The 22,811-nt window shown below is 35.8% G+C and overlaps 3 protein-coding genes across 6 annotated transcripts in view; 1 reads left to right on the forward strand and 2 right to left on the reverse strand.

Moving 5' to 3' along the window:
* The window catches only part of gpc1a (glypican 1a), a 31,738-nt gene extending 29,641 nt beyond the window's left edge, over positions 1–2,097 (forward strand). For 2 of the 3 annotated variants that reach the window (XM_084416857.1, XM_084416858.1), the window contains exons 9-10: positions 303–478; positions 1,153–2,091. In XM_084416857.1, coding sequence (XP_084272983.1) covers positions 303–478; positions 1,153–1,361 — 385 coding nt within the window. In that variant the 3' untranslated portion in view covers positions 1,362–2,091. Of the gene's footprint in view, positions 1–302; positions 479–1,152 lie in introns of all 3 variants that reach the window. The other variant, XM_084416856.1, reaches the window with a different exon arrangement.
* A 1,856-nt stretch (positions 2,098–3,953) lies between these two features.
* ankmy1 (ankyrin repeat and MYND domain containing 1) lies at positions 3,954–16,191 on the reverse strand (the record flags this gene model as incomplete). The annotated part of the gene is made up of 16 exons (XM_084417084.1): positions 3,954–4,093; positions 6,799–6,953; positions 7,040–7,151; positions 7,279–7,444; positions 7,540–7,653; positions 10,001–10,132; positions 10,338–10,445; positions 10,637–10,783; positions 10,870–11,010; positions 11,895–12,066; positions 12,686–13,332; positions 13,440–13,616; positions 13,956–14,172; positions 14,574–15,025; positions 15,106–15,252; positions 16,057–16,191. 16 exons carry the CDS (start codon positions 16,189–16,191, stop codon positions 3,954–3,956), a joined length of 3,162 nt encoding a protein of 1,053 aa, XP_084273210.1.
* A 1,157-nt stretch (positions 16,192–17,348) lies between these two features.
* Positions 17,349–22,538, reverse strand: hsh2d (hematopoietic SH2 domain containing). Of its 2 annotated transcripts, XM_084417876.1 has the most exons (6): positions 22,319–22,538; positions 21,539–21,676; positions 21,298–21,387; positions 20,995–21,160; positions 20,468–20,698; positions 17,349–18,176 (listed from the first exon to the last, which is right to left on the reverse strand). In XM_084417876.1, the coding sequence occupies exons 2-6, from the start codon at positions 21,661–21,663 to the stop codon at positions 17,694–17,696; spliced, it is 1,095 nt and encodes a 364-aa protein (XP_084274002.1). In that variant the 5' UTR covers positions 21,664–21,676; positions 22,319–22,538; the 3' UTR covers positions 17,349–17,693. The 2 variants fall into 2 exon arrangements, with proteins under 2 accessions (XP_084274002.1, XP_084274001.1); XM_084417875.1 differs by lacking the exon at positions 22,319–22,538 and having other exon boundaries at positions 21,539–21,731.
* Between the last annotated feature and the right edge of the window lie 273 nt (positions 22,539–22,811).

Genomic DNA, 22,811 nt, shown 5'->3' on the forward strand with positions numbered 1-22,811 from the left:
AAAACATCACATAGCAACGTCTCTGAACACTCTGGGAACATAGCAATGAATTAAAAAAATACTCAAACTCTTTAGCGACATGCTAAAATAAGTGCACCAAAAACCACTTAGTATTGTAGCAGCAGGTTTTGCTCACTCAAGAGCCACATTAGCATGACACGTTGTAATCTAGTTTGTATTACTGATGTGCAAAACTGTTTTTTATTTCAGTTTAAGACCATAAATAGTCAGAACTGTAATACAAAATCCATTAACATAATGTGCGTGACTGAAACGGTTCTGGAAAATTGATTTTTCTGCAGTTACCTCCCAGATGTCATGGGTGATGGGCTGGCCAATCAGATTAATAACCCAGAGGTGGAGATCGACATCACCAAGCCTGACAGGACTATACGTCAACAGATCATGCTGCTGAAGATCATGTCAAACCGCCTGAAAAATGCCCTCAACGGCAATGACGTGGATTTCCAAGACACAAGTATGTAGCTAAACATGCTAAAGTGCTAAAATAAGAGCTGTGTAAAACATCACTCACCTGGCCTCATGAGGTGCACTAGCGACTGACGCTAGAGGCTGCGATCTTAAGCGTCCTTGTTAGCACGCCCGCCTCCCATGCCGGAAACGGCGGTTTGAATCCCACTGGGAGCAGGGTGAGTAGAACTGGAGTGGTTAAATTTGGTGCCGTGACCCGGATGGGAGTGAGGGTTAAGGGGTGAGGGTATTGGAGGCAAGCTAGTCAGAGATATGAAAACCTCATTCCCCTGGCCTCACTAGCGACTGACACTGGAGACTGAGGTCTTTAGCATCCTTGTAAGTGCGCCCGACTCCCATGACGCCGCTTGGCGCGAGTCAAGTAGGACCGGTTACCCTAACTACACTGCATTGTGAATGATAATCATACAGTAGGCCTCATGCAACCTGGGATGAGAACAAATTTATGTAAATCATTCAGCATCAATTGAATTTATTCAATTCACTAGTTCAGTTTGTTCTATTATTGGTACATGAATGAGGCCCAACGATGCAAAATTTGGCACGATTTTGTCTTTCCGTAGTATTCTGCAATTTCATGCTAATTAGATTAGACCATTGCTTCTGTGACCTGTTTTGCACCAGAGTAATTATCACGTTTTTCCCATAATGTGCTTCTAGGTGATGATTTCAGTGGCTCAGGAAGCGGCATGTGTGCGGACCACCTGTGCATCCGTGGTAGACCTCCGGTATTTGGGCCGAAAACGGACAGGCCCAAACTCTATGCCTATAATCCTGAAAACAAAAGAGTCAAAGGATCCGGAAACCAGATTCAACCCTCCGTCATCTTACTGGTTCTGTTACTCGCGAGTCTACTGCTCAGGCGATAATGGAGACGCTAAATCGAACTTTGGGATCTGGGTCAGGAAATTTGGGATAGGACAAGGAATGTAAAAAAGAAAAAAAAAAAGAATAGCGAAAATGAGAAAAGGTGAGCTTAATAAAATTGCCAAAAGAAAAAAAGAAAACTTTTGAGTGAATGGACATTTTAATTCCTCTGGAATACAACATGAGACCATGAGAACAGGTGGAAAAGGAATTTTGTTTTTGTGTTTTTTATGTTTTGTAATATGTCAGATTTTACATCAATTGACATCTTGTTTTTTTTACCTTTGAATGTAAAAAGAAGAACTGGACAGGGACAGTACCGGTTTAGATTTACAATACGAGGTTCTCAGCCACCTACACGACTTACCCACAGTTCTTTGTTCTTAAAGTCACACAGTCACCAAGTCACCTTGTGTTTTATTTCGCCATGCTTGAGTTATGCAAGTTCGTCATTGCACAACTGTCCATTTTGTCTTAAATATTTCACAGACGGACATAATTACAAAGCACTACATTAGTCAAACCCCTTTTAGATAAAAAAATGAATGAACTTTGGCATGGACATAATACGGAAATACAGAATTGCTGAATATCTAAGGAATTATGTAATGGTGTTTTTATTTTTTAAACTGTTCATTTGGTTTAGTCCACAATTATTTTGTATATTAACAAGCTGCAATAATGAGTCAATACTCATACAAATTTACAAAAAATGTCAATTTATTTCACACCAACATCAAAAGAAATTGTTGCATAAAAGAAAATATAGCCTATTTTTTTATAGGACCATTAAGATTTATTGCATTTAATGTATGATTACTTTCATAATTTTATTTTCACAATCATTTTTCTTTAAACTTGTCTTAATATTTTTGTCCTGTTTTCCATTAAAGCATCTAACCATTCTTAAAACATGCCGAATTTCTAATTTGTTAGATTTGTGAAATAAAATTCACCCAAACATTTTAATTAAACATATATTCTCAGAAAATTAAATTTATGCAATTTGAACTTAATTTATTAATTTTGTTTTATGGATTAATTATCGGAATTCATTTTGATTTTAAGGTAAATCAGTTTTATTTGCAGAACTTTCATTTTCATAATTTAGCCCATTCTGCCTCGGAAAAAAAATCATGCAATACATCATGTTAGTGTATTTTATATATAAATATTATGACTGAACTGGATGATTTTTAATAATTACTTACTTTACATTAATGACATTTTAGTGAGAACTTGTACTTAATTTACATTAAATTAATGCCACAGTGCAAAAAAAAAAAAGTCTTAACCTCAAAAAATAGGCTTTATTTTGAATGCAATTTATTTTATTTCTTTTTTGGTGTGAAATATGACCCAGATCTGAGATGCTCTTGTCTGAAATTGTAAATGTAAAACTTCCGAAAGACAAGAATGTGCAAAATGTTTGTTTCACTCACCTCAATGCAAACCCTTAACTTGCATTTAGAAACTTATGGCTGTATTATTGCTCAGTGCAGCACAAATTTATATTCGTAATGAGTACTTTCAGCACCGATGTCAAGTTAAATAGAAGCATGTGTCAGCCTTGAATTAATTGATTTGCCTTGAATGGAATTGCATTATTGCCAAAGCCAATGGGAAGCAGTCATTTACAGAATGTACAGTTTTAAAATACCAACTGTCACTTTTAATAAAAGCTCATAATAAATTTGACGACTTCGATTCCAGAGCAATATGATTCATTTAGACTTGTGGCAGTGATGTTTTAAAACAACTCCAAGGATTTGATTCAGAAGCGAGAGATTTGCGATGGTTTAGACAAACATGTAAAATAAAATCCCTACAAAATGTCTCAGACAATATCAGCATCTAGTCCCTAAATTTTGCATTTGAAGGTGTCACAGATCTTTGTGTTTCTGATATTCGTTTCTAATGACTTCCTTTTTTGATGCACAACTAGAGCCGAATCCACAAGGACCTGGTTCAAGTTCAAGATGCGAAATGTAAAAAGTTGTGGAATGTAAACGCAGTTGAGAATGTACATGATGTAGTGTACCATCTCTGTCACAAGAAGGTTCGTTTTTGTACTCGGTTGTCCGGTATAAATGAAAAGCACATTGTATACTCTTAGTCTATCGCATGACTCAATGAATGGACATTGAGAAGGGCTCAAACACAAGCGTGATGTGTTTCATGTGACAGATTGAGCAAACGCTCATTCGAGAGAGACAGAGATGTGTGTAATGGAACATTTGAAATATTTCAGGACTAGCGTTTTATTTGAGGTTTGAATTTGTAAATTTGGTCTGTTTTACGTAATAAACATGCACAGTTGTTCAAACAAAATGGATGCTGTCTGTCATTTCGAAGAATTTCTATTAATAGACCTTGAATTATGATTTTTTTTATGTCATATTCTTGCTCAAGTTTTAAATCCTCCCCGGATAGCAACATAGTGTCTGCCCAGATGTGGATTCCACGTGTGCCAGATGTGGGCCGGATCTGGGCCGACACTATGTTCCTGTCTGCCAGTCTCTCTCTTTTCAAAAAATGTAAATGTGAAGCCGAAAACTTTTACATAACTGTTTAATTGGCCTTTGAAATGCATTCTAAATAAAACTGTAATTTTCATTCTGGTCATATTCTTGTATTTCTGGGGTCACTTTTAGGTGGAAGGTCTTGCCTTTAGCTTCTTTGGTCAACAGATGTGAGCGTGGAGCTTGAACTCTGCTGCTTTTTCCACTGACCACTGTGAAAACACATTAAAAAAAATTGTGCAACACAACATTTTTTGTGATTATACTTCCCATTGTATCAGACGCACAATACATCGACAATTGATAATGTAATATTTGTCAAGAGTTTACAAAAGAAATTTTCAGCAAAAGGCTTTTTTTTTTGTTGAAATTAATACTTTTATTCAGTAAGGACGTATTAAACTGATCAAAAGTGACATTTATAAAAAAAAATAAGATTTCTATTTCAAATAAATTTTGTTCTTTTGAACTTTTGTATCATGGTTTCCACAAAATATTAAGCAGCACAACTGTTTTAAACATGGATAATAATAATAAATGTTTGTTAAGCAGCAAATCAGCATATTAGAATGATTTCTGAAGGATCATGTGGAGTAATGAGGCTGAAAATTCAGCTTTACATTACAGGAATAAATTACATTTTAAATTATATTGAAATTCAGACTTTTTATTCAAAAGTATTCCACAATATTAAGGTTTTTAAAACCCAAACTTTTGAAACTTTTTATTTTAGCAATTTTGTGTATGTGTAATTAGCACCTATCAGTGTTATTTTAGTATTTTTGAGATACTATTATATATTTTTTATTGTTTAAATATGTGTGTGTTTAGTCATTTTTATTCGTTTTTTTAAATGACTATATAGTTATTAATTATTAATTGTATAGTTATTCATTTTTATTTCAGTTTTAGTGTTATTTTAGTACATAAAATGAAACTGAAAAGCGAAAACAAATGATAATGAAAAATGTTTCCCTGGCAAATAGCTAAAATATAAATAAATATTTTATTAATATTATATTTTATTTTATTTTTATTTATTTATAGTCTTTTTTTATAGGTTTTTTTTTTGGTTTTAGTTTTAGTTGACTATAATAACCCTGGGGCCTCATTTATAAAATGTTACGTAGAAACGCGTGATTCAGAGAAACAAACGGATGAAAACGCCTCTCTTCCGGATGTGAAATCTATAAATCGCAAATGATCTTAAAATTGTGTGCAGCTGAATGGTTTCAGACCTCTGCCTTGTACATGCCTCCTAATTAACATAATCAGCATATAAATGAGCACCAGTCAATGTCCAAATCCTTTACTTGAGAATCACGAGCGGCAAGAATTGCTTAGATTTCCAAATACCTGCAGTACTCCAAGGCTGTGTCCGAAATCGCCCCCTATACCCTTAAATATGGCACTATTTGAGGGAACAGCCATTTGTAGTGGTGTCCGAAACCATAGTGGATGTTATAGAGTGCACTCGTTCAATCCCATAATGCACCACAACAACGAGTGTACAACCGATGTACGCTCAACGGCTAGAGAATACTCATAATGCACTGTGAGAGTCACGCGCTGAATTCGTTTTCATTCACTTCTTCAAGTGAACTATTAGAGGACTAATGTAGGGAATCCTGAATAAAAGGATAGGGGGCGATTTCGGACACAGCCTAAGATCAAATTTGTGCTTAAGCACGTTTTATAAATGAGGTCCCTGGCACCTATAAAAAAAATACAGCATTGTTTGTTTCTGGACCTACATCTCATGTAGAAACACTAGACAGACAAATCCTTAGAGAAAAGCACACTGTCAACACCCTAAATATACAGCAATCAGGTTGTGCCAGGTTCCTCAATGTCCTGGTGAACCCTCTGTGTGATTCTCCGGCCTCATTTGTTCTAGAAGTGTGGCCTTTATCTCACGAACACTTTTTATATAACACTGTTGTTACTGGAGACTGCATCTTGACTCAGTATATTCTCTCAGGAACAGAGCGCTGCAGGAGAGGGTCATTTCTCATTTCATACTTTAAATCCCATAAGATCTTCGGTCTGTTTTAAAAACAAATCCTCTGCTCACACACTACACGTCTGGTTTTCAGAGTTCACTTCATATAGAGTATGCAAGCCTTCTGTGTGGTTTAAAGATAATAAAATGCAGCGGCAGAGAAGTAATTTGTTTTTAAATTAATTCATGCAAATTTCATGGCTGATAATGAAGTTTTATGGCTGGTAAATTTCGGTTTTTGTTTTGTCCAATTCACTTGGCACTGGAAAAAAATTACTCGCTACAGAAAAAAACAAATCTTAGTATTTTCTTCATTTGTACTTTATTTCTCCGGTTAAAACCCCCAACATATTTTCATTCTTAAATTCCTAAAATTCGGTTAGATTTATGCTTAAAATGGGAACATAAAAAATAGAATTTTTATAAAATACATATTTTATATATAAAATTATATATAAAATCTTGTTCATCAATTTTAACTGATCTTGTTATGATTCGTTTTTATGAATTTAATTTTATCTTCCATAATTTAGCACGTTCTGCCACCAAAATTTTTATTTATTTATTTTTATACTGATTTTATTTCATTGTGTCCAAACAGGATGATTTTCATGTATTACATTAATAAGAATGAGAATTTGTCCCATTGCAGTAATGAAAATTTTGTGAGAAAATGCACTTAATTCTTATGGAAATAGAATTATACCAAACATTTATCCTAAAAAAAGACTTATTTTTAAAGTAAAATTGTATTCCTGTATGCTTAAAATCATATATGTATATATATCTTGTCTGAAGGATGTTTAGATTTAGATTTTCTTGTACTGGAAAAAGGCAAAATCTACAACTTTGTGGCAATGTCAAGTAAAGGGTCTTGGTAGGTGTTTTACAAATTGATCGAGACCTGGTACCAACCTGGCAAACGGACACACTCGTCTCTGTGGCGTTCATCCCACGCTTTCGTTTTGCAGGTGTTGCTACAGTAGAAGACCTCATGACAGCGGCTACAGGCCATAAGCTGCACACCCACCGAACGACCGCACTGGTAGCAATATTTGAAGAGAGGCTTTCTGAAATAAAACCCACAAATAGACACGGATTTGAGGTGTCACTCGCAGAAAAAAAAAAAACACTTTGGTTTGCAATAATGAAGTACCTCCGCTCTCTCTGACCGATGCATGAAGTCCTGCTGTTCTCTTCAGGAGAGCTCAGGACACTCGGTGTCGCTCCTGCTCCGGTATACACAAACTTCTCTGAGGGACTGACACCTTAAACAACAGAAAAAAACACACAAATTAGCAACCTGTGATTTTCAATCACACTTTGATCGGATGCACAAACCCTGAAACCAGAAAGGTGAAATCCATAAAGTTGTGTATTTCTAGTAACTCTCACTGAGTACGCCTTGGCTCCTTTCCTTCTCCATGCGGCGCGTTTCCATTCCGATCGCCTCCTGTCTCAGCAGATCTCCCATGAGGCCTAGCAAATGCTGTCGGGCATTATAGGCTTGTCTCTCGTGCTTGTTGAGGGCATGATATGGGGTGTGGGACATGCGCTGGTTCTGGTGGGAAAGCAGAACCGGTCCGGTGAGCGGATTGATAAATGAGATTTCAGATGATCTGGAACACGGGATTAACTGGCGATGAAAAGCTGCACCTGTTGGAATGCGATGTGCGCATAATCCACGACTGTTCCCACAGCGCACCTGCGTCCCTCGCCCACCACGACAGGCATGAGGATGTCAGCGCCGGCTTTGATCAACTTTTCCAGCTTAATGAAGCGAAACAGAAACAAAGAGAGCAGAGTGATTAAGAGTAACTATTTATTTTTCCCTATTTACTTGATTGACAAGTCTCTGAAGTACTAAATTGTTATGATAATTCAACAAAAACATGACTGGGCATATATTTGCTGCCAAATGTGTCAGAAATGAACTTTTTTATTAAGAGGCGATATTTGCCCCCTAGAGTTTTATCTTTAAAGGGGATAAAATTTTATCAAATAAAATAATCATTTCAGATTTTTTTTTCTAACCATATAAAAATTCTTGCCGCTCATGATTCTCAAGTAAAGGATTTGGACGTTGACTGGTGCTCTTTTATATGCTAATAATATTAATTAGGGGGGCGTTTACAAGGCGGATATCATTCAGCTGCACACAATATCAAGATCATTTGCGATTTATAGATTTCACATCTGGAAGAGAGGCGTACGCACGCTTTTCTTTTTTGTGCATACACAATGTTTCATTGTTTCATTCATTCAATGTTTGTGCATACACATGTTGAATCCCACGCACACACATTGGGGAAATGATCATAAGATCAAAGGTACGATGGTTTCTACATAACATTTTATAAATGAGGCCCCAGGGTTATTATTATGTTATTAACTAAAACTAAAACCAAAAAGTATATCAGATGCCAAAAAGTAATTTTTAGGTAGTAGTTTACAGGGCACTTTTAGTCTTTCATCTTTAGTGACATTTTTTATTTCTGACATTTTGATTTAATTTCTGACACTGTTTCATGTTTCATTGTTATACATCCACTGAGTGACACTTAAAGTGTTTTATTTGGTAAAATACAGATGATGCTTTAATAAGCTTAAAAAGCCAGACATATCTCCAAATAATGTTCTATTAAATCTATTTATTTAATTTTTTATTACATTTATTTTTTACAATAAAATATATATTATTATTATATTATAATATTGTATTGTATAATGATATTTTTGTATATTGTATATGATTATTTATTATATATATATATATATATATAATATTTATATAATTATTCTAAATTACTGAATCATTTTAAGTCAATGAACAGAAGTTCACACACTATATATATATATACAGTGCAATGCATAAGTGAATACACCCATGCTAAAGTTGACTAAAAAGAGGAATAAAAAATCATATTTTGGAAATTGAACTTAATGCCTTAATTTAAAAAATTAGGAAAAATCCAACCTTTAAGGACACCAATTTTCTTTGTGAATGAATAATGTATCGTAAATAAATGTTCTTCCTTAAAATACATGGTGCATAAGTGAGTACACCCCTATGTTAAATTCCCATAGAGGCAGGCAGATTTTTATTTGTAAGTATTTTTTATTTATTTTTTTTAGGATACTATGCATCCTGATAAAGTTCCCTTGGCCTTTGGAATTAAAATAGCCCCACATCATCACATAGCCTTCACCATACCTAGAGATTGGCATGGGGTACTTTCCATAAGATCATCTCTCAATGCAAATCAAACTAGCTTTTAGGCTAACTGAAATAAAACCATGCCAATCTCTAGGTATGGTGAATGCTATGTGATGATGTGGGGCTATTTTAATTCCAAAGGCCAAGGGAACTTTATCAGGATGCATAGTATCCTAATTTTTTTTTTTTTTTTAATACTTAAAAATAAAAATCTGCCTGCCTCTATGGGAATTTAACATAGGGGTGTACACACTTATGCACCATGTATTTTAAGGAAGAACATTTATTTATTTACGATACATTATTCATTCACAAAGAAAATTGGTGTCCTTAAAGGTTGGATTTTTCCTAATTTTTTAGATTAAGGCATTAAGTTCAATTTCCAAAATATGATTTTTTATTCCTCTTTTTAGTCAACTTTAGCATGGGTGTATTCACTTATGCATTGCACTGTATATATATATAAAGTAAATATTTTTATTTAGAATATATAGAATAATTAAATAAGTTCATTAATATATTCAGAATAATTAATTGTACTTCAAAATAATTTAGAACATTTTATTTAAATTATTATATAGATAGAATAAACATATTTATTTTAATTTTATAAATTGTACCTTTAAAATCCATTTATTCTATCTAAATATTAATTTAGATTGATTTTATATTATTACTTTTACTTGTATTATTATATTTATTAACCATATATATTATTCTAAATATATTATTATTTAATTTGATTCTAAATTTAAATTCAATTTTACATACAGTAAATTTACATGTTATTTTGTAATGCGTTGTGCAACTACAGAGCCGCAGAAACATATTTCACGTATGCACAGTCACGCATTTATTTTCCCATAAGACCAGGCAGGATAATTAGTTGAAGGCGATCACCAGCTTGACTTGGTTGCGTGGACGTGGCCCACGGTCGTAGTTGATGTTGGCAAGGGCACAGAGAGCGCTGCCCACATGACGGGTGAGAGGAAGATTAGGATCAGCCCCTCCGGCTAGCAGTTCATCCACAGCCTGGGAAAACAACATTAATACACACAGCACGTCAAAGCAATGCCATATACTCACCCTCATCTTTCAGCTATGATTTATTATTCCACAATCATTCTGTGTCTTGGAACAGACAGTATTTAATTATACCCTAAAAGATGATTCGTTGCAAATAGCTGCACTACAAATGATTTAGTCGGAAGAAGTGATGTCAGCAGTGATTACATACAAGGTCGTTGCCGCTTGCGATGGCTAGAGACAGGGGTGAATGGCCACTCCACACATCATTGGGGCTTGCATTGCGAGAAAGAAGAAGCGCAACCACATCTCTAGCATTCTGAAAGAAAAAAAGCCTTTTTATAATTGAATATTCCATTTTTACTTCTTATATATATGTATATGACTTTTCAGCATCATTACTCCAGTCTTCAGTGTCACATGATCCTTCAGAAATCATTCTAGTATGCTTTTTTTATTTATTTTTTGTAAGAGTATCATGTTGTTTCAGTGTACATATTGTGTTCTTACTGCATAATCGCTGTCTCTTTGGCAGGCCACATGTAGTGGTGTCCTCCCACCTTCCTGAGGAAACTCGACCGGGGCTTCGCTGAACTTAGCTAGGGGACTAGAGGCCATGAAATGCTGATTCTCAAAGGCCTGGTGCTCAAGCGTCTCCTGAGGATTTATATTTCTATGATTAGAGACATTAAAAAATGGTTGTGGTGCAATAAATGTATACAAAACCTGAGGTTTGCTCAGACCATATCAAACTCGTAGACTTCATCGGCATCCTGAGCTTTGACGTCAGGGTCCGCTAGAGCGTGCAAGAGGAGCTCTGTGATTTCAGGACCCTCGGCTCCAGGCAACCCCGCTGCTATGTGAAGGGGGTACAGACCCTTTTGCTGTCACAGACCAAAAAAAGAGGAATCAAACTATATTGACCAGATAGATATCTTGCTGTTGATAATCTAATGAAATATAAAAATTTGTTAGTAAGCAGAAAATTACCTGAAAATATTGTAAGTAAGAAAGTATATAGCATATTTTAGTATATAGTTAGTATATTTTAACAAATTGTTAACATGTTTTAGCAAGTTGCTAACATGTTATAGCATGATTTAAGTGCAGGCATGTTTCTAGTATGAATTAGTAAATTGCCTCATGATTTAACATGTTCCTACATTTGACATGTTACTATCATGTTTAACAAGTTGCTAGCATGGTTTAGCATTTTGCTAGCATGTTTTAACATGTTGTTAGCTTGATTTAACATGTTGCTAGCATGGTTTAGCATTTTGCTAGCATGTTTTAACATGTTGTTAGCTTGATTTAACATGTTGCTAGCATGTTTCTAGCATTAAAATTAACACATTGCTAGCATGATTTAGTATGCTGCTAACATGCTTCTAGCATGATTTAACACACATTGCTAGCATGTTTTAACATGTTGCTAACATGATTTAGCATGTTGTTAACATCATTTAACATGTTACTAGTGTGTTTCTAGCGTGATACATTGCTAGCATGTTTCTAGCATGATTAACACATTGTTGGCATGATTTAGTATGCTGCTAACATGCTTCTAGCATGATTTAACACACATTCCTAGCATGTTTTAACATGTTGTTAGCATGATTTAATATTTTGTTAGCATGATTTAACATGTTTTTACATGTTTCTAGCAAGATTTAACAAATTGCTAACATGATTTAGTACAAAATAAAATAATAAAAGGAAAGAAAATAAAGAAAAGAAAATAAAAGGAGAAAGAAAATTCTTGAGGTACCTCTGGAAGTAGAGGTATGTCTGGACGAGCCCCGCACTCCAGTAGACGACGGACGCCCTTGACATGGGCAGCTTTGATAGCCAGGAAGATGACGGGCATGGGGACAGTAGAGGCGTTTGGGTCTGCTCCTCTCTCCAACAGAAGATTGATTGTAATCCATCGTTTCCGATGTCTATCAGACCAGACAATCACCGGTCACAAAACAACAATTTTTCATTAAAATCATTCTCATTACTGTAATGAGAAAAAAAAACATATAAATATATAAAAGCATTATAATTATAGCATTTCTGTTGCTCAAAAAGTAGAACATGGCACTAGCAACACCAAGGTCATGGGTTTGATTCCCAGGGAATGCATGAACTGATCAAATGCAAACCTTGAATGCAATGTGAGTCGCTTTGGATAAACGCATCTCAAAAATGTACCAATGTTAATGTCAATAATATTATATAATTTATTATAATATTTTATATTATAAAACTATTATTATTATTGATTAAATTATTATATTAGTAATTAAATCACTTTTATTTCATTTAATAATAATAGATAAAAAATTAAGTACATTAATTAAATGATTTTGTATGTAATAATTTACTTATTAATATTACAAATATTTATCCACCACACTAATACGAATTTTGGGGTCAAATATGCTTATGAAAATGCATTATCAAAAAAATAAAAAAAATACATACATAAAATAAATAAAATAAAATTACTTTTAACCCAGGCATATTTTTTTGGTGAGATTCATCTAAATAAAAATAATTTCTATAGAAATTTACTCTGTCTTAAGAAGTGCAATTTTCCGGACCGTCTCTTGAGTGTCTGTCGGAGTCACTGTTCCTGTCTGGCACAGGATCTCTGCACTCTTCTGTAGGATCTCCTCTGTGACGTCAATGTGAAAACTAGCCAAAGAACATGTAGAATCAAAGGAAAGATCATCTGATCTGATGCTCCGCTCTAGTTTTCCTTCAAACTCCAGATGTGTCAGCTCTTCTTCAGAGTCGACGACGCTCTTTGTTTTCCTCTCTCGCCAAAACACAGAACCCACTGCAATTGTACCATCGAATACCTGAATAGATCTTGAAATCATATCATGTGGTTCTACTGATGGTACGTCCTGTTCATGTTCAGGCTGAAGAACTATCTTCTTGTTGGGGTCCGTATTTTCATTGATTTGATGAACTTGAGGTTCCTCAGAGTTGTTGAGGCCTTCTGGTTGGTCAGGTTGATCTTTGTTTATGTCCTCGTTGATTTGCCCTTGAGCTCCTAGTTTCTCCAAGTTATTGAGGTTCTCTGGTTCAAGACTTTGGTCAACCTGGTTGGTCTGTCTTGATGTCTCAGATATCTCTTGGTCCCTTTCATCTTCGGGTGTTCCTGTCATTGGATCTGGAGAGGATATATGGGAGTCGTCTTCCAAAGGCTTGATCTTTAGCGTAACAGACCGAAAAAAAGGAGGAACAAGAAATGAAGGGGGAAAATGATCTGACTAACTATAAGCATACCAAAATAAAGTGCAAATCTCAGTAATCTTACCTGTGGCTCTGAGCTGATATTCTGGGTCACTTTCTCAGCCAGCGTCTCATGTAAAGGCTGAGGTGGATAGTAGAGGACAGCACAGACAGCCAGAGCAGACATGCCTTCATCATTTAACTTATTAACATCGGCCCCGCTGTCCAACAGCATGTGGATGACATCGTCATGACAATGTACCTATGTAGACACACAACAAACCTAATTTACATATTGATCATCAGCAAACATGCAATCTGTACTGTGAGTTGTTATTCAAGATCTGAAACCTGTAGTTTTCCAATTATCCAATGCTTATTCACAACTGTGAAAAAGAAAAAGAAAACAATGCTGCCATCTTCTGGCAAATATTGCTTACCATTTATACAACAGGAAGGTTTTGCTACAAAATGGACATTATGCAACGAAAAGGAAGCATATACACAATAACAAAAGTATTCTACCAATAATATATCAAAATAAACATATAGCAAGTTACTAGTGACTGGATCATTGGATCTTGTTAAAACAGAAGCTTACCGTGGCTGCTATGAGAGCCGTATGTCCCCGTGCGTCACTCACGTCGGGATGGACTTTTCCATCTCTGAAGATTCTATAATCATTCCTGCATTCACCATGTGAAGCTTCCTCGATCAGTTTCTCTGAGTTCAGCTCCAGGGGACCTTTGGGTCCAAACTGAGTCCTGTTCATATTCAACACTGCGGTGACATCCCAGTCTAATGTTTCTGTCTCAAATCTGCAGGGAAAAAGTAAATGATATGGGGCAAATAAAGGTAAAACAAAAGAACCAATCAGCTGCTCGGAAGAGCATATATATATATATGAAAAAAGGAGCATATATATGCCACTTTCTTCCACTGCATTAAATATGAATGCATATAAAATAAAATAAAAATTCGGGTAAATATTGCTTACTATTTATATGACAGAAAGACTCAAAGAAAGAGTGTTCTGCCACAAAATGTAAGTAATGCAATGTTAGAATTAAATATATTCTAAATATATTAATATATTTTATTAAATATATTTAAAAAAAATATTAAAGTTGTATATATATATATATATTTCTTCAGCTCATTATATTCAAAACAAACCAAATGTTTTGCCCAGGTTAATGCTAAGCAACAGTCTTCTCACCTGTGTCTCTGAATGTGTGCATTCATGCGCTGCTGTAGCGTCAAGGCTGTCGATGTTGATTGCCGCTCTGTGCTGATGTCACCCCTACCAAAAAAGTGAAGGTCCAGTTCCCGGCGTAGACACCTGGGGACGGGCAGATGGTCTGAGTCTGTGGAGTAGCTCTCAGTGTCTGGAGGCAGGATGAAACGTTCCTCGTCCTCTGATAACTCCTGATCGGACTCAAGGGGACCGCCATCTGTACTCCACTCCACATCGAGAGGAAGTTGAGGTTGTTTCAGGTGTTTCTTAGGCAGTCTGGTCATGTGATCTGGGAAGTCCTCAAGGCTAAAGCCACCCTCCAGTGTGGTGCATATTCGCAGTAACGTCTCTCTGTGCCAAAGGCCCACATCCTGCCGCCCATCAAGGTATGTCATGACCCCAGGGCCAAAGCGTTCATCAGCATGATACAGACCCTGTAGATTGGATTTTGTTTTATTATCTATTATATAATACAAGAAAACTTATTGTTAATGAACTATGGGAATCATGAAACCTCAAAAGTTGATCCGTCTGGGAAAACCTGCACTCCGTATCCCTCTTTTCGGTTCAGATAAAAGTTTCCTGTGTATTTGGATCCATCTGGCCAGGAATACATACCTTTCCCATGTCGATAATCCTTAAAAAATGAACCTTTATAGAACTGAATAAAACATGAAAATAATTTGGTGTCAAAGTGGCAAGTACAGTGGAGAGGAGAGCAATACAAATTATTCAAAATAATAAAAAGAAAAAAAATCAAAGGGTGCATTTCTGGTACTTTCCATGAATAGGGTACAAAAAGGGCCTGTAAATACATAAACAAATAAATTATTTTTTTCTTTTTCTTGGTTTGTAAGAAATACACATTAATGTTCATTGGTAGAAAACTGCAAATAAATGGATAAAAAAATTAAACATATGGTACGAAAAAAGCCTGAAAATAAGATACAGTAGACAGACAGACAGACAGATAGATAGATAGATAGATAGATAGATAGATAGATAGATAGATAGATAGATAGATAGATAGATAGATAGATAGATAGATAGATAGATAGATAGATAGATAATTTTCAACTAAATATTATGAGCTGGTTTATTTTATTTTCATTCCCATTTTTTTTTTTTTTTTGCAATAAACATTATTATTTAATTTGTATTGCCAAGTAATTGAAAATAATTGAATGGAAAAAAATGAAGATAATTAAATAGACAAATAATTATCAAACGTAGTATTTGAAATTAGTAAATAATTAAAAGTATTTTATTACAATAAACTGAATTACCAGCAGACTGTCAAAATGATGTAGAATACTGACATTTGATGCCTTTTCATGATAGGTTAATGTTACGTTTTATAATGCCATGCCAGTGTTTATTAATGACTTACATTTCGCAAATTAAACTTTATCTTAGAAACAACAGACCTTTATATGGTATCTGTTACCTATGAAGTGAAATATACCTCTCCATTTGTCCATGTGAAGACACCAGTGCCATGCTTCAGGTTATTTACGAATCCCCCCTCATATTTACATCCATCCGACCATTCCTGGATTCCATGTCCATTTCTTTTCCAAGAACTATCCTTTCCCCACATTTCTGAACTAACGTGTTTTTCTTATTCAGTTCATATCATGACTTTATAAACGCTTGTTTACACAGCGCGCGACCTCTGAGTGCTCCAGACACCTTTTTCACTGTTTAACTTCGGATGGTTACCATGACGACGCGAGTCATGGCAATGCAATTTCTAAAACTGCATGTCGTAAATTTCTGCATCTGTCAAAGTCAAAAGCTACAAATCACGCGGAAATAGAGTCCTCGTTAAATTAACTGCTATTATGCTAGTTCCTCTGTGAGATAGCTGGTACTCCAGATGGTCTATTCACAACATAATATACATGACAAAGGCCGACGACCCTCTTCAAATAAACACGTGTTCCTCGTTGGTTTGCTTTAGTGTTTCAACTTTCAAGTGACCTGCTAGTAGTTAAACACCGCGCAACTAAGCAACCGCAACGACCTAGGGGCAGAGCGCGCGCATCGCAAGCACGCGCTTGCTTTTTTTCGCTCCCTCTCACACACAAACCCACACACAACCATATCTGTTATAATAATGTTTAAATACATCACTAACTAATTCATATCTGTTTTCTTTACTTATTTAACGGCTGTCAGTCAGTGTCAGCACCAAAACATCGCGAGCACAAAGCTTCCTCAGGCGCGCGACGACACATGATACTTGCAGCATGGTGATACATTACAAGTGCACTTCCATCAAGATGAACGTTTAATTAAGAGTCAATGTTCTTCCGAGACCGGCTCGGATAATTAGCCTACAATCAAAACTAAGACATGTAAGATTTCTTTCCGCTGAAGAAAAATACTTAAGGTAGTTGGACTTAGGTGTAGTTAGATGGTTTAGATGGGTTTTGGGCACTTGTTACAAGTTAAACCATCTTAAGGTCAAGCTGGAAGACCCGGTAAACCATCATAAACAAGCTTAAACCAGCAAAATGATGATCATAATCCTGCACAACATGGTATTTCAACATTGTAAAAAATGTTTTTTTAAGTACAATCAACTTGGATGTTTAAGTAATTTCAACTTAAATAACATTAAACTGACTATATAAAAAAAAGTGATGAAAGTTGAAAATTGCTTAACTTATTTTTATGAGTTAAAGCAATGTAAAAACATATGTTGTCATAATTTATTAATCATACACTTAGAAAATATTCTTGGGTTTTTTTGGATTGTCTGTATATTTATTGATTAACTGCAGTAAAAAGCAAATATTTACAATATTTTTATTTTTAAATCTCCCAATATGTAAAGTGCTAGATTTTAGGAAGTACAATCTGGAAGGCTATATTGAAATTCATGACCATGGGCACAACACATTCTGTCATTGTTATATTCAAATATTTTACAGTGTCAGACAAGTTTTTCCAGATGACAAACCTCTGTTGGGAACATGTTGTTTCAGACATTGAAATGCATAGTGAAAAAGAACATCACAACAAAGAGACATATGTTGTCACGCTATTCAATGGCAATACAACTCTAAGTAAATACACCCATCTTTATGTTTTTATCTAGTACCCAGGTGCAAAAGGAGGTGGATTTAGGTACTCATATGGTAATTCTACAATGCCGTCAAGTGACCGACATTCAGATAACTCCTGATATTCATTTTCCGCCTGTTGTTTAGGGTTCATGGTACTGCTGTCCAAAGCAGGAAGAGTCGGATCCTCCTGACACGCATCTTTGGGGATCTCCTCATACATGTGATCTTTAGAGTGCTTCTTTTTAAGCTTTTTTTTTATTTGCGCCAGACTCAAGACCACAGGTTTCAAATGTTGTTGGTTTTTCTGTTGGGTACGGCCTTCAACGGGTGAGCTGGCTGCGATTTGATGTCTGTCAGGGCTTTCCGACGTCAACCCTTGCGATCTGTCGGCCTCCGCGGTTGCTTGCGGGCTACTTGGCAAGCACATTCTGGGCGGTAACTGTGGTGGCGTGTCAAGAGTTTTGGAAGTAAATACTGTTCTAGGCTTTGGAACAGGCTTTGTTGGCTGATCCTGAAATTAAAAAAAAAGTATTATTAGCCATTAGCCTGTTAACTGAACATAGATGTGAAAATGCACTATCCAAACATAAACGGTTGTAATTTATGACTGATGGAATACAGACACTCAGCAGATTTTTGCTGAATAATATAATAACTGCTGATGAAAATGAAAATGTAAAAATTAAATACAGAATGAATTCTCTAAGTAATAGAATTAAAGTTGACCTACTCTAAAGGAAATACTGTACCAAACAATTTTATTTCATACAAAATATGTATTTTACAAAATAATTTGGACTAAAATTCAAAGCCATATGTCTAACCTATTGTTACAAATTTGAAGTTAGTATCACATAAATTGAGGTTCCTATAAGATTTTGTTTAGGTGCTATACCAAAAATAGCCACCGGGTGACACATACATTCCACTGAATTTCGATTTAAAGGCACACTATGCAAGATTTGTACCTTAATATAACAGCTTCAAAATCATTTTGATGGCCAACCCAGCAATGCAGGTTTGAGAGGTGGCACCCCACCAAATCTCGCGAGAATCACGACTTGCTTTACGGCACGACGTCACTTACATCAACAACATATGAAGCAGCCTCTATGGAAGACACTAGCACGCATTTCAGACGTGAATCATGGCAGAGTCGACGAAGAAAGCGTGGTCGGAAGAGTGCAGAGATGTCTCTGCGTGAGTGGTATTTACGACAGTAACGTTAAATACAAGTACTCCACAGCGACTCTAGGGGTCGCTGTTTGAGAAAAACAAAAACTGCATAGTGTGCCTTTAAATTTGTATGCGTTCTCCTGTCACAAATGAATACATTTCTGTCACAATATCACTTCTATCACAAAACAGTCAACAAATATGGAACCTTGAGTCTCAGAACTTTCCTACGATGTGTATTGTCAAGATTAGAAAAACATTTGAATCTTAAAAAAGTGCAGTCAATTTTATAATGTGAAATACGACAGGGCCCACTACGGGGAGGAGCCCGCTAAAAGGTTTTAAAGTACCTTTTCCATGTTAACAATGTCCAATTGAAAACATATTTTACAGGTTGAATTTTGAGGGTTTCCATCCATCATAAAAGTAATAATACGGTTCCATTAATACGGAAGCAATGTGTTTTAGTAAGAATAGCTACTTTATAATAATAACGGTCAGAGGTCACTCTTCCGCTGGAACTAGACTCACATACGGCCATTACCAGAAGCCAGTGATTATAGTTTATAGTTATAAATATGGATATTGTTCTTATAAAAAAATGCATCGCTTCACTTAAAGGGATACTCCACTTTTTTTGGAAATGGGCTCATTTTACAACTCCCCCAGAGTTAAACAGGTGAGTTTTACCGTTTTCGAATCCATTCAGCCGATCTCCGGGTCTGGGGGTCCCACTTTTAGCATAGCTTAGCATAATGAATTGAACCGGACAAGACCATTAGCATCTCTCTCAAAAAAATGATCAAAGAGTTTCGATTTTTTTCCTATTTAAAACTTGACTCTTCTGTAGTTACATCGTGTACTAAGACCGACGGAAATGAAAAGTTGCGATTTTCTAGGCTGATATGGCTAGGAACTATACTCTCATTCCTGCGTAATAATCAAGAAACTTTGCTGCAGTACCATGGGTGAAGCAGGTGTAATGATATGACGCAGCGCATGCCGCCTGATAATAGGCTACTGAGCTGGGGACTATTTTCCGTCGGTCTTAGTACACGATGTAACTACAGAAGAGTCAAGTTTTAAATAGGAAAAATATCGAAACTCTTTGGTCATTTTTTTGAGAGAGATGCTAATGGTCTTGTCCGGTTCAATTCATTATGCTAAGCTATGCTAAAAGTGGTACCGCCAGACCCGGAGATCGGCTGAATGGATTCGAAAACGGTAAAACTCAAATGTTTAACTCTGGGGGAGTTGTAAAATGAGCCTATTTCCAAAAAAAGTGGAGTATCCCTTTAAGAAGGCCTTTATTAACCCCCTGGAGTCGTATGGGTTACTTTTATGATGGATGGATGTATGTTTTTTTTGCTTCAAAATCTAAGATACCATTCACTTCCATTATAAAGCTTGGAAGAGCCAGAACATTTATTAATATAACTCTGATTGTGTTTGACTGAAAGAAGAAAGTCATATACACCTAGGATGGCTTGAGGGTGAGTAAATTATGGGATAATTTTCATTTTTGGGTGAACTAAGCCTTAAATTCATAATTATTATAAATAAAATATATTGTCATTTTAACCTCAAGGACATTATATAATGTACCCTATCCTAGTGTTGTATTACCGTGCTCTGTAGATTCAAAGTGGTCAATTCCGTCTCCAAGCTTGGATACAGTCTCGCAGAAGGACTTGTAGGTAGCGCAGGCCCATTGGTTTGGAGCGCCGAAGTCGCGTTGTGTTCTGAGATATCCGAATGAGGCGTATGTGCTTTTGTTGGAGAATTTATCCATTCAACCTGTCTGGCGTTTACCTCTTTCTTTAGAGGAAAAAACAACTCAGCGTAGTTATTGCCACCCTGCACACAAATGAATCATGTTGAAACAAAGATTACAGTTATTGTTGATGATGGAAATAAACATTGTCTCCTTGCTCTGTCATGTTGTTGATTGGGTAAACAGCAATTTTTTACTATTTAACGCTGAAAAGGTGTGCAAAACCTACACACGCATATTTTAATATGTAACACTGATAGCATTTTTTTCTATTAAAAGATGAAAAGTGGTCAATGCTCTAACTAGATTGGTTGATCTTGATGGATGACCATAACTTGTTTGTGGTGTAACACACAACATTGCATGTGTAACTCTATACCTGTTCACAAGCCATAGTCAGCAGTTCGTTGTAGGGTAAAATGGGGCTTCTGCGGTGGAAGGCCACCAAGTCATGGAGGGAACGATAGTGTGTAGTTTCTCCCACTATAATAAACTCGTTATCTGGCAAGACGTCAATCATGAAGTGTCTGCAGCGATCTTCACCTCTAGGAGATAATTATAGATGACCTTTAGTGAATACATGTTTGATTGGTGGACTCATTTGTGTACAGTAATACGAGTCAAACTTCCTTATTGTAAGGATTCATAACTGACAACAATGGCCACATTGACACAGACTTACCGATAAGATAACGTATAACCCACTCTGCTCTCGCTAACACGAATGAGGAAGTAACCAGGAGGCTTGCACTTCAACTCATCCTCCGCAACCCTACAATACAGAACTGTTTTATCTGACTGGTTTTACCCAACCTGATTTTCTGCTCTTATGATCATGATAACACATAGTCTGAGCATTCAAGCACATATTACACAGTCTGTCTGCTTATTTTTGTAACATAATATAGTGCTCGGTCCATTACTTCCTGGATATTACGCCGTGGAACCATTCTGGAACAATTCCATTCTTCAAAATGCTGCTGCGTTGGAATTCTGTGAACCAGGCGAACGCTGCATCACTGCTGTCGCATGGTAAAGGCGCAGCCATGACATCCAGTGTCCTAAAGGAACAAATCATTTGATGGAAAAATTGACAATTTAGGTCAATGACACTAACTTTTCTGATGTGTTAAAAATGCTTAAAAATAAATTCAAGTAAAACTCATTCAGACAGTGACTTGAACGACCACTTCTATGATGAACATGTTTTCAGTATCTGAATAAAAATCATTTACAATATTTTTTTTAAGACAGTTGAACTGCCCAGAGAGTTTTAGAATTAAGAAAAAAGTGTGAACAAAAGGCTGAAAATGTAAATTATAATAATAATACTCCTGAATGATTAACTGTTCAAGTAAATTAAATTAAATATGAACACATCACGAACAGTAGGCTAAGTTATAAATATTTAGAATAGGCTAGTCCACACAATATCGATATTTTTCGTCGTAATGACTAACAAACTCGTGATTACTGACAATTCAATTACCAAACATGTTTAAAGTGGATTTTACACCAAAAAAAGTATGTTCAATTTCTCTTAGCGCACTTATTTTCATATATTTCAATAGGCTATTACAGTAGTAACATATAGGCTATTTGACATGAAAGGTGTCAAATAGGCTATACGTTATTTACAATGCCTGTCTTTCACTATTAAAAACAATAATATGTCAAATGTAATGTTTTCATAACACACTCACCTGCCGAGGCACACGTACAGTGACGACAGTGGACGTGACCTCACCTGTTTAAAAACTGTTGTGTGGGGTGTGGTTTAAAAACAAAGTACAGCCGACACAATTTCAGACCATTAACTATATGAAATATCTACAGCTCTGTACTTTAAGTCATCAATCGGTCTCAGGTTAAATAATATAATGAGTTTACAAACGAGTAGCCTACTTTTGATTTGTGTGCACTGTGACGTATGACTTTATATAATACATATTAATTACGCGCCGTTTAACTTCCTGGACCGACATGCTAATTAATATTCATGAGGCAAGCCGCTCTTACCATTCAGCAAATCAGGTAGGCCTGATCCATAAACGTCACATGACGTCATTAATATTCATTAGACAAGACAACCTTTGAGCGAATCAGGTAGGTCTGCTCGACAAACGTCACATAACGTAATTAATATGCATGAGCGAAGCTGTGGTGGGATTCGAACACTGTAAAACATTATTGTTG

Source organism: Rutilus rutilus (assembly GCF_951802725.1).
Source record: "Rutilus rutilus genome assembly, chromosome: 8".
Taxonomy (NCBI): Eukaryota; Metazoa; Chordata; class Actinopteri; order Cypriniformes; family Leuciscidae; genus Rutilus; species Rutilus rutilus.